At 30.5% G+C, this 12,706-nt stretch overlaps 1 protein-coding gene across 4 annotated transcripts; it reads right to left on the bottom strand.

Moving 5' to 3' along the window:
* Nucleotides 1-1,068: 1,068 nt before the first annotated feature.
* On the bottom strand, nt 1,069-8,292 carry SOS4 (pfkB-like carbohydrate kinase family protein). Of its 4 annotated transcripts, none has more exons than XM_068617965.1 (14): nt 8,159-8,292; nt 7,950-8,052; nt 7,735-7,837; nt 7,297-7,390; nt 7,032-7,136; nt 6,446-6,529; nt 5,902-5,975; nt 5,566-5,630; nt 4,787-4,850; nt 3,630-3,695; nt 2,865-2,921; nt 2,201-2,245; nt 1,592-1,645; nt 1,069-1,350 (listed from the first exon to the last, which is right to left on the bottom strand). In XM_068617965.1, the coding sequence occupies exons 2-14, from the start codon at nt 8,018-8,020 to the stop codon at nt 1,210-1,212; spliced, it is 1,023 nt and encodes a 340-aa protein (XP_068474066.1). In that variant the 5' UTR covers nt 8,021-8,052; nt 8,159-8,292; the 3' UTR covers nt 1,069-1,209. The 4 variants fall into 4 exon arrangements, 3 of the variants coding, with proteins under 3 accessions (XP_068474066.1, XP_068474067.1, XP_068474065.2); XM_068617966.2 differs by having other exon boundaries at nt 7,950-8,058; nt 8,159-8,272; XR_016514931.1 differs by lacking the exon at nt 8,159-8,292 and having other exon boundaries at nt 4,975-5,630; nt 7,950-8,127.
* Nucleotides 8,293-12,706: the final 4,414 nt, after the last annotated feature.

Here is a 12,706-nt window from a genome sequence, read left to right as displayed (position 1 = left end):
TAACTAGGAGCTGAAAATAGGAAGAAAAATAAAAGTTGCAACAAGATATAATCCCGACAATACATTCTACAATTGATATTTAATGAGCCATTAGTGCTATAAGTTATAAGAATATATATTTGTTTGCTTTTTCTCTAAATCATTTTTTTCATGAATTAAATTAATTTATAGATAAGTTTATTATAAAACTAATTATATATATATAATTACTATGTAAAAATCAATTTTATTTTGTTCTTCTAAAAATATTTAGAGAGATTTCTCTATACAAATCCAGTGTGTAATTTTTTTTTTCAAATACTAATGATGCTAGAATGAATTTTTAGGCAGTAGGAATAGTGTCAGTTAACACAAAACAACACACACACACACACATATATATATATATATATATATATATATATATATATACCTTTAAATTATATTTCCCTGTTTAAGGTTCAAGATGTTTGTGAGTCACTTTCCATTGTTTATCTCCAGGTGTGTGCAAAGCAGATACTAATGCATAAGAGCAGAAAGCAATTGTCACAGGCATTGTCAATTCTTCCACTTTGGTCCAGAAGTTAGCCAAATTTGGAAAACATGCAGAGATATGGAATGCACGATTCAACGGTGGTCATTACAGTAACCAAACTCAATTAATACGTAATTTCAATGTCTCTGCATATAAATTATTTCAATGCCTTTATTGGCGAAAACCACTGGAGAAGCAAATGGATTTTTAATCAGGATGTAGAAAGCAAGATTAAATCATTTTGAAGCACCATTAATTTTGGATAACGCCAATAATAGAACACAAAATTTCACCATCATGAAAATCATATATAGTCATCAATCATCTTCTATATACATAAATATAGTCTACCATACTTTGAACAATCAACATCTAGATATGTGATGGAATGATCAGACACATGGTGAATATGGATTCTAATACATACATACATATATATATATATATATATATATATATATATATATATATATCCTTCATGTCCTAAAGATATGTATAAGAATTTTTAATAGTTAGACTCTATTTCTTCTACATTCTCACCATATTAGAAATCATTAGATTTTAATAACTTTCCATTTCTATATTTGATCAATAAAAAACAAATAAATAAACTTTCCTTCTCAATTTCTAATAATTGTCTTCATTCTTTAATAATAATACACATAATACATACATGTTCAAATTAAATCACCACTTTAGCTGTATATTTCTGCTTTAAATTTGACTTGTGGGTTGCGAATATCATCCTGACTTTGAATTAATCTGATCTCTAAACTGGTTGACTGGGAATCATGTCCAGCGCTTTTGTAGTCACTGAGCGTCCTGTGTAAGACTGCCTGCACATATTGGAGATGCTTGAACTGTTAATTATCTATTAAAAATTATGGGCTCACTCGGCAACATGAATGCTCTAATTTAAAATCTAACTTTATGTTCTCATGTTGCTAGTAAGAAGTAATATAATCAGTCAAACTATTTTGAATATAGAAGGACTTTATTAACTCAAAAGTACTAGTAGCACAATATCAGAAGAGGATAAACAATAAGATTAATGACAGACATCAAGAAAATAAATACCTGCAAGCTTGACACTGCAAGTTCTGCAGCAATCTCAAGGTTGTCTCTGTATTTCTGAAATAAATAAAGACAAATATCTTATATGAAATTACCAGTAAGACGACACAGGGTCGTAAATAGCACTCTATGGCGGTGCAGCAGCGTGTAGCGGCTCCTGCCCACTACAGGGTTGTTGCGGACCAAATAGCAGGTGCTATAACTGCTTAATTCCAAAAAATACCTTAGAACAGATACATCAGAGCTTTTCTTCAGGGTTACTTGGGGGATTTTAATTTTCAAAACGATATAAAAGACTTTAATTTGGAACATGAGGATTGATAATTCCAATCTTGAAAAGCTTGCATTTGACTTTTGCTGGTGTTTAGTCATCTTTAAAAACACCTGTCTTTTTATTGTTAATTATGAATGTTATTAATTTAGAATAATTTTTATCATTCTTGAAAGTGTATAAGTATATAATATACATTAATATAAACTATAAATTTTTTTAAAATAGAACTTATCCCCCTTTACGCTATGTCACTAAAGTTTGGAGCCTACGCACTGTATTCCGGGATTTAAAACATTGGAAAGACCAAACTATAGTAATAACCAAGTAAAGGTAAATACATTGCTCCAACCAAGAAGAAGTGCAGTCATGAGATCTCCGGTTCCCTACAAGCATAAGAACATAGTTAATGTTCTATTCACTGAATGTTTGAATCTAAAGAGAAATTGGAAGGATCTCCAGTTAAATCGATTAAGAGCAATTAAAGTTAGATGTTATGTTGGTTGCACGTGCATTTTTGCATGAAGAACCATGTGGACAGTCAAACCAGGCTAGTTTGTTAGATGGGCAATGATGATAAAAGGGTGACATTTTTTGGTGGCTAGTTTGAAGAATTGTTTACATGGTGTTTTACGTTGAAGATGAGCTCTTAATCACTGCATTATTCTCTATTTATCCAAGGAACATATAGCTACTTCAATGAAGATATAGTTTTTCAAGATGAAATGTCATCATTGTATTTTGCACTAAGAAAGCAAGGAAAACATGATAATTGGAGCTCTACATGCTAATGAAGAAGACACGTGCAGCTCAGATATATTTACGGAAATAAATTGATACATTCTTTGATGATCCATAGATTAAGATGCAAAATCATTGGATACTTCAAGCAAAAATTATGTGTTTGACTCCAAATAAATTTTTCCCATTCACATAAAAAATATTGTAAAGATCAATATTGGTAACAACCATATATAAACAGAACTATTTACAGAATATTCATACCGTAAAATAAGCTGGTATTTTTGGAATCACGATCTTAAATTGTCTGGGAGGCTCTCCCTATCCGACAAAGATAATAAAAGTTAGGTTGTTACCATGAGAACAGTATGTAGAATAAAATCATCACCAAATTATTCGTTGTTGTAATTTAATAATATTTTATATTCAATCCAACAACTATGATTATGCATTGACACATTACATTATTACTTGAATAGTGTATTACTCAAAGTACAATACATAAGTACTTCTAACAGGTCCAATATGCATGTATATTGAGTTTTACTTCACCACATAGTTGCAAGCTGCAATGTCATAAATACGTGGTTTGTCCATCAATTGTCACCACTAACCACCATGATATGAACTATCTAATCGTTTGCTACAGAATGGCAACACTCAGCTTCATTTGGTTATAACATGAGGTACTAACTGAACCATGAAGCTACACAATTCACCATTGTTTAGTTGAACAACTAAGGTCAATTTGGTTTCCAGAAAATTATGGAATTGTGGAAGACAAATTTTTCAGATCACTGCAAATGCTCAAGCCATAAGCAAACATATTGTGCAAGATAAATATGAAAATTTAGTAAATTTGATTTCTATAACACCTTGAATATATCTGCAACAAGAAATAAAAATATGACTACCAACAAAAGCATTATAAGCAGCATTCACTTTACTTTTGTTTTATGATTACCAATTAGAAATAAGAAATAAAAATATTACCACCAATACAAGAATTACAGGCAGCAATTAATTCACCTTTTCTTTTTGATGACTGCCAATGAGAAGAAGATTCCCGTTAATAGTTATACTTGTAATTATAACCTGAAGAGCAAGTACGTCAGCTAAATGATTGAGAATAAAAGAGCCAAAACAACACCGTGGAAAATCATCAAAGAGTTATCGAGTTGTGACATCAGATGTAGACAATTTCAAGGCATTAAAAAAAACACCAAGAAAACGAACATTAAAATGCACAGATTCAGGATGGAATTCGCATGTGTAATTTACTAATCTAGATTCAAGCTGCTGCGTGTGAATTGATTTGCAGGTTGTCTGTACACTAGAGATGTGACACTATAGTACTTTGGTAAATACAAGGATCTATCCTCTCGACTAGTGTTGTGTGTACGAAGTTAAAATCCACCATTTTAGGTAGTGAAGAAAATTGCCAAATTTTATGATCAGAGTAAACAAATAGCCAGCTTGAGGGGAGGGGGAATAAGATATCTAATTTTTTCACAAAAAAGAAGAGATACAAGGATTATTCAAACCAGGATTATAACTGAAAAAATTCCAAATGAGCTTAAAAAAGGCTAAATCAATCCAATGCTAAGTGTTCGTATGCCATTCAGTGAAAGAGTGAACATGATAGAAGTTGTCAAGAAATAGTATACACATTTATTTTGGTCCTCCAAGGATACACATAACGTCAGAAGCCTTGTCAAATAGGACATTTTCTTTCCACCATTTTTCAATTGTTAATATGATATATAAGGACTGCTACAACAAAGAGTATCCGATAAAAATCCTTCTTTTCCTTTTCTTTTTAATTTTTGGTTCCCAACAAATATATTCTCCTTAAATAGGCGATACTTTCAACAGAGCCAATTAGGGAATCTTTTCTTCACCATTGAAATCAAAACATCTGAGAAAATTGTTTAAAAGTTAATTGAGAAATCAATTTGCATAACATAGAAAAAAGTATAAAACATTTGTGACTAATAGGTTAAAACTCAAAACAGACGCCCTTCACTATTAAGACAACAACAACAGCAATAAACAGTTCGCACACACTGATGAAAACAGAAAAGTCTTGACCTGTACAACAAGCCTATGTTGAAAGGAGAAAATTTACACCAATAGATTATCCCAAAAAGAAGGCCGTTTTTCAACATACTACAATAGAAGCAAACCTTTGAGGGGCCAGCTGCATGGAGAAACCTACAGGCCTCCCGACCTTGCCCTTCGGACTGAATCCTATAATAAGTAGGAAATTTGAGCACTTAGAAGGCAAAACAAATAAATTGTGGAGAAGCTCAAATAGAATGCATATGAACTAAACAGAAAAAAAAATCAAAACAACTAAAAAAACACAAAATACCTTTGGTTGGAGAAACTGAGTTCTCAATCACTCACCACATTCTAAATAACAAGATAATCTGTGGGTGGATGTCGGATCTAAACCCAATCATTTCCATGAATGGCAAATTAGAAATATAACTTCCAATAATTATTTATATTCTTCAATCTGGTCCCTCTATAAAAGGTTTAATCAAGTCTTTCATTTTAAAAAAATGCAACACTGTAACCCTTTCAAGATTCAATTAAATTTCTCAATTTTTAAACAGCAACAATGTGACTCTTTTGTTGGTTAACGTCATTCGTTTTATAAATCATCACCATGACTGGTTAATTGTACGTTTTAAAATATTGAGGGACTTGATTAAACATTTTATTAACAGTGGGATCAAATTGAATAAAATAAATCAATAATGAGACCAAAAAAGTAATTAAGCCTAAAAGCTACAAAGATTTTTACCTCAACATAGGCATATCCATACCCCGCACAAACAAAAATGCATCAATATGTATGAGAAAAAAACCCATGGATAATAACAATGAGAAAGAAAACCAGGAAAGGAACGGGTGGAACTGAAAAAAAATTATGCAATATTAATTGTTATATAAATACCTGAAACCTGTCAGTAGTTCTGCCTCAAACTGGTTGGGAGTCAACATTGAAGCCACCGGAACAACCTGCCAAAATATGTGTTACTCATGCTAACACTAGGAATATACTTATCAAATTAAAAATGGGATTCGTGAAATGGAAGTATGTCTGCATCATCCATTCAAAATAGGAACCTGTTAACTAAGTAATTATATAACTTTAAATTATAAGTGAAGGAAAACAATAGTTCAATTGAATGTGTTTATGTTTTTCTAATTTGTTACACTGTTTATGACAACATAGTATAAATTATTTGCATTTCACACCTGCAGAAATATCTCTATAGAACAGTCATACCTTCTCTCGATAGACTGACACTAGCTCTTCCGGAACATAAAGCTTTCCTTCATCACCCATCACTGGATCACATACTGACAAGGAAGCACAGTTTTATTAAATGCAGATGTACATATATACATATTCTCTAAAAAGAAAAAAGAAAAAAAGCTTGAGGTTCAAGTGTCCAACACCAAAATGGAAAAAAATTGAAATCATAGTCTCCATACTTCAATTGTTAACACTTAAAAATCATGACAAAACTACATTGGCCATCTGGAACACAAACTTTAGTTAAGACTTACAAAAACATATTCCTTGTTGGCTACAACAGGATGTAAGTTTTCTCTTCAATTTCTCCATTTATGTCTAAAGACTTAAATTATGTTTTCATTGTTCCTTCTAATGATTCATAAAAGCTAGGTCAATATAACATGGCCTGAAACTGAAAGTAAAATTGAAAATGATAAAGGAAATCACAAACATTGTATAAGGCCACATAGGATAACTTATCGGCGCAACTTTATCTGAATATCAAACAATCCCATATGTTCAGTATTCTCACCATATATAAGTCCTGGGTTTACTGAGCGAAGTTTGTTAACGACTTGCAATACAGTATTTAGAAAAGACTCTGAACCAATATAACCTGAAATTGAAATAGGGAACAGAATAAAAGCGCAACAAACTGACAGGATAGTGATTAAAGACAAATGACAATATTATAGTACTTCACAAAAGTATATCATAGATATCATAACGATTAGAATATTTAATAAAGGAAATATTGCAGGATGACTCAACAATAGTAAAGAATAATGATTTTGAAAGAGAAAAACTTAAGTTTGTCACCAAAAAAATAGAAAAATAAAATAACTTACAAGAACACAAGAATTCAAACATACAAAAGAATATGACACTTAATGGACAGTCAATGAATAATTTAATCTACTTTCAACAAGAAAAATTGAAGCATTTCATCAAGAGCAACAAAAATGGTTGAAGAAACACATCGTCTAAGAAATATAGATTGCTGAATATTGTGGCAAAACTTGAATCAGCAGTCTACTTTTACCTATTTAATATAGAGTCCATGAGGTAAGTGACATACAGTTCAAGGTAAAAAATACAGAGGGTAGTACTTACAATACCTGTTAACAAGTGAGTATAGAACAATAACTCATTTCCTTCAAGGCCTTCTATTAGTTCCCAGAGTTGCTGTCCATTCAAGACCTGCCCCTTAACCGTTGGATATCCTGCATCATAATCCTCCAATTTATTAAACAATAACTGCAGTATTACTTTAACAAGTATATCCACACCTAAACTTGTTCAGATTGATAAGTGGCGTCACACCATATATCAGGCCCCAGTCTTGAGAGACTGAATGAAAAAAAAATTGAAGACTCAGCTTGCCTGTATGATTTGAAAACTGCACGGAATTAATTGGATCCACATCGTAGCCCAGTAGTTGCAGAGGGAAGACAGCCGATTTATTGCCAACGTACCCCTGAGAATAATAAACAAGCAGCCACAATGGCAAGGTAAGTACTTCACCAGCTGCATTCAACTGACAACGACATTCAATTCATTATTAATACCAATTACCAAAACCATAGTTGCATAGAATTTTACTACCAATAAAGAAGAAGCCAAGAATTCCATTTTTCTCAATCCAAAACATCATGCATGTTAAAATACATGAACCTTATCATCTTTTTCCACAACATTTGTTTTACAAGAACATCTCAATGTAATGATTTCAGTATAGGCAACAATACAGGCGTTGACATCTTCAACGAACATTCAATGTATTAAAGAAGCAATCGAGGAGTAAACGCGGAAGAGAAAAACCTGAACGGTGTGAGATTGAATGCTGAGAACTCGACCGGTGTCGGAGGGAAGAGCAAGAGAGAGGATTGGAGGCGCCATGTGAGAATTCGCGGAGTTTCTTGCCCTTGAAATTGAGAGAGAAGAAAATGGAAATCGGTGGAAGAAGATGAAAATTGAAACGGAAAGCGAGTGCGGCGAGGTTGAGAAAGTTGAGAGTGGTGTGAGAGAAGTTTTACCGGAAAATGCGAGTTTGACGGGAAAATCTGAAGTCGGATTGGTGTGTGAGCAGCGAAGGCTTTAACAGCATGGAGCAGTGTTCAACGCTAAGCCAGCCAACTCCTGCGACTACATTCATATTATAATCGAATATTACGAAATTAAAAACGAATTGAAGATCATAGATGATGATGATGACGACACTTTTCATATATTATTTTTGCATTACCGAAGTGCCTACACACGAAAACGGAGAGATTGGAAACAAAGACTCGTTATGGGTTTGTTTTTGAAATGAAAAAAATACTATAATATTGGTTACATAAAAGTGGCAAAATTGAACAACCCAATTCAATTCAACTCACATGTTAGAAAAATAACAAGTTAGGTTTAAAGGGCTCTGAGTTGATTGTGACTTGAACTAGGTTTGCTTGTGACAAATTTCAAGAAAGTATGTAGAAAAGATGAACAATATTTAGTGAAATATGTAGAATGAGAAACTGTGACTAAAATAAAATACATCTTTAATTCAATATTTAAATTAAAATGAGCAGCTCAAGCTGAACAATATTTACTATATTTGATGGATTTACACTGTTTAGAAATGTAAATCAATACATTTTAAAAATATATTATAAAGTATATAAATATTTTCAAATTTTAAAAATGTGCATGGCATCTAGAACTGGAAAAAAAAAACAAATGGGGAGTTGGTGTCACTCACAAAAAAAAACAAACACTTCACACTAGGGTGAGCTGAAAATGCACGCCAAACTTATTCATTTAATTCTGAAAAGCAATATCTTTATTTCTCTCTTAAATATCTTCTCTTTCTTTTCTTTATTTTTCTTTCTTTATACTTTATTATTTTTAAATCTAATCATTTCCTATCATTTCTACCTATTGTTTTTAGGGTCTAATATAAGGCATATCATTATATGTACATAGTATTATAAGATCTAGAGTATTGTCTTTGGAAAAGTATTTTAAAAATAATTTTAAGAGAGAAAAATAAATTAATTTCTTTATAAGTTAAAATTAGTTTATGAATGTTATTTTTTAATAATTTCTCTAAAATATGATTGTTATGAAAAAAACAAGCAGATGATTAAAAGGCAAAATTTTATTCACAATATGCAAAAATGTATTTTGAATTGTAATACATTTCTAAATTTTGAAAATAGCCATAATTTGAAAATGTATTTTGGATTACGTATCCAAAAATGTTAATCAAATCTATAAATCCATTCCATATTGCATATTCCATAACATGTTTCTAAGTTCCATAATCCAAATATGAATATTTTAAACATTTCCAACACTAATACGAAGGTGCATGAAGAAACTATGCAAAAAGTAATTGCCAAATTGCTGTGAAGGAGGGCCATGTTACAGCTTCTTCTTCCTGCACCCCTATATTTTTCTTCCTGCACTACCACAATTTTCTAAATCCCGAAATTGGTCTTAATATTTTATTTGAAAAAGGACACCGTGGTTATCAAAAATAGTAATCTGGGAATGTGCTACGGATTCAGCAATCCAGAACATAATATTTTGTTTTTCTGGATGAGGGGGTGTTCCAGAAGCAATTTTTGCATAAATTATTGATTTCTGGATTACTGAATTCAGAAGTCTAATTCTATTACGGATTCATGGATCCGGAATGCTTTTTTTTTAAATTACGGATTTTTGAATCCAGAATGCATATTTTTGTTACGGATTAGTGGATCCAGAATGTTTTTTTGAATGATGCATATTTTGAATTACGGATTGGTGGATCCGAAATTTTACCGGAAGTGCCAATCCGAAATTTTTCTGGATTCCATAATCCATAATGCAAAAAATAAATATAGTTCAAGTGCATTTTAGGGTTTTTAAAGAATAATAGGGACAATTTGGTTTTTGCATAACATTGTGGGGGTGCAGGAAGAAAAATGTAGGGGTGCAGGAAGAAACTGCCCCATGTTACTAATCAAGCTGTGTCAACTTTAAGCCCACCCACCCATACACTCAAGTAGGCCTACGAAATCCCCTTAACCATAAGAAGGCTGCTTCTTCCTGCACCTCCATATATTCTTCTCTCACCTCCATAAATTTTCATATTTCCAAAAATATCCCTCTATAATATTTCGGATTACGTAATTTGGAAGTCTTTTTTTAAATTCGTAATTAGCTTTCGGATTACATAATCCAAAAATCTCTTTTGAGATGCATGATAATTTTCTGTATTATGTAATTTGGAAGTCTTTTTTAGTTTCCAGATTACATAATCTGAAAGTCTTTTTCAAATACATGTCCAGATTACATAATCGAAAACTATTTTATAAAAATGATAAAAAATATATAAAAAAAAAGTATTTTCATGTTGTGTATGGGGTGAGAAAAAACTATGAAGATGCGGGAACATAAGAAACCATGATTTTTTTCCACCTCGTGTGATTCATAAAAAGAAAAGTTATTTCATTTCCCAAGTTAAAAATGTTAATTAGAAAACAGTCCTCTTGATTTATATGTAAAAAAAAAATATACAATTTTAGTGGATGAAAATGTAAATAAAATTTAATTAATTAAATTTGATTTAATGTCACTATTTAAAAAATATTCTAAAGTGGATTAAAATGTGATGTGTGATAAATATGATTAAAAGCAGTGTAGAATAAGAAAAGGATAATGGATTTAACTAAAGTTGGAATTGGAGAAATTGTTATATAATTCTGAAATGTGATGCAACATTGGGCATGTAATACAAAACTAAAATAAAGGTCGTTTTAGGAGATGACACAACATTTATGTGAATTGAATATTGATTGTTACTTCCAATAAATTATTAATGCTATAGTCTTACTAAACTCAAGAAAAATCATCTTAGCCGTTAACTCATTCAAAGTTGAAGCAACATGAAATGAACCAACATTTTGGAATGGCCACAAATTTATTATCCATTTAATTTGGTCATTTTCATCAGCGTTGGGAACATAATTATAATAATAACAATGCCTTACTCTTCTTCGCTTCTTACTCTTTCCTAAGAACTTCAGAATCCACATCTGCTGCTGGATCTGTCATGCACCTCATTCTTCCTATCACTTGCAAAATTCTCAACATATAAATAAAAATATTTTTTTAAAGTAAAAATAATTATAAAATTGATATATTGGTTTATAAAATCAGACTTTCACAACGTATATAAACTATCTCTTATTTTTTTTCTTCTATTTTGTATCTTCCGTACGTAGTTTTGATTTATATATATATATATATTATCTATTTCATCTTAAATAATAATAAAATATCATCACACTAATGAAATTTGTTTAGAATTTAAGGTTCAGTGAGTTAATGTGTTAGATATTATTCCATGCAATAAATTTTAATTAATTTTTAAAAATTTACCATTTGAAAGTTTTTTTTTCACTTAAATAACGTAAAAAATAATTTTAATAGATATTATATTTTTTTAAAAATAAAAATAATGCAATATAAATATTTTAAAATATACTAAAAAATATATAATTATTCGACAACTTTCGTATTGTTGTTATTTTTCGACACATTCAAAATATAAAGTTTGATCAGATGTATTTTAAAGATTGGTTCAAATAAACTTATTCTTTTTGACTAACTTGATTTAACCTTATGTTCTCTTAAAATATTTTCTTAAATTTTTTTATTAATGATATTTGTTAATTTAATAGATCGTATTTGGTATAAGACGATATCATGCTTAAAATGATATTATTTTCTTAAAATAATATCGTTTAAGGTTATATTTATGTTATTTTATAATTAAACTATGTATGATATTATAAAGTTAGATGAATTCGTTATGGTTTCATATATTTTGAGTGCCGACAGAAATATATATAGAGAAAATAGATTTATTTTAATTAGTTCATTGTTCACCTTTGATATATATTGTAATTGAACTTTAGTTTACTAAATCAGTTGACTTTGAGTACTTTTCAATTATGTGGGTCTGGGCTCATTTTCGGTTATTGGATTTGAGTTTATTATCAGTGGTTAACTTTAAGTTGGCTTTCAACGATTACATCTCGACTGTGTGAGTGTATCTGTAAGGTGTTTCAATGATAAAGTCAGAATCGAATTGCTTAGTTTATCTGAAAAAACACTTTACTTACATGTTAAATAAATGACCTATTTATAGTGCTCAGTATTGCACTTTAAGTTGATTGAGTTTTTACTTTTCATACCTTTTGTAGTTACTATAAATATATTTATAACATTTTGAACTCTTTTGTTGTACCTTAATGAAGTGTTATCTTATTATTTATTTATATTATATTAATTTTATTCATATTTTAATATGTTAACGTGGATCTCTTGACTTCTCGGTATAGTCAGTACATAGTATATGAAATATTTAATAATTTTTATATTCTAATGATGATAAATTTATAATTCAATAATAAATTATTCTATATTAAAGTAGAAAGAAAAATAATCTTTTAGATAAATTAGAAGATAAATAGAATTTTTTTGAAAGATGCATTGGGTTGATGTTCCTACCTATCCCATCTTACTTTCACAAATTTCGCGTTTCCCACCATGTGCTCCTCTCAAATTTTGTCTCTGACTTCACCTTTAGTAGCTTTCCCACGTAGATTTTTCTGACCTTTATGAATCACTACATACTATAAAGTGAACGTTAAAAGGTATACCATAAAGGTTAGGTTGAGGTTTGGTCCAAGCTACAAGGCTCCATGTCCCTACTCAGGTTTCGTTGGTGCATTTTTTCAGCCTTGTTGAAATCAACGTA

This window comes from Phaseolus vulgaris, chromosome 1, assembly GCF_051622355.1.
Source record: "Phaseolus vulgaris cultivar YP4 chromosome 1, ASM5162235v1, whole genome shotgun sequence".
Lineage (NCBI taxonomy): Eukaryota > Viridiplantae > Streptophyta > Magnoliopsida > Fabales > Fabaceae > Phaseolus > Phaseolus vulgaris.
This window is presented reverse-complemented; position numbering and strand designations above follow the sequence as displayed.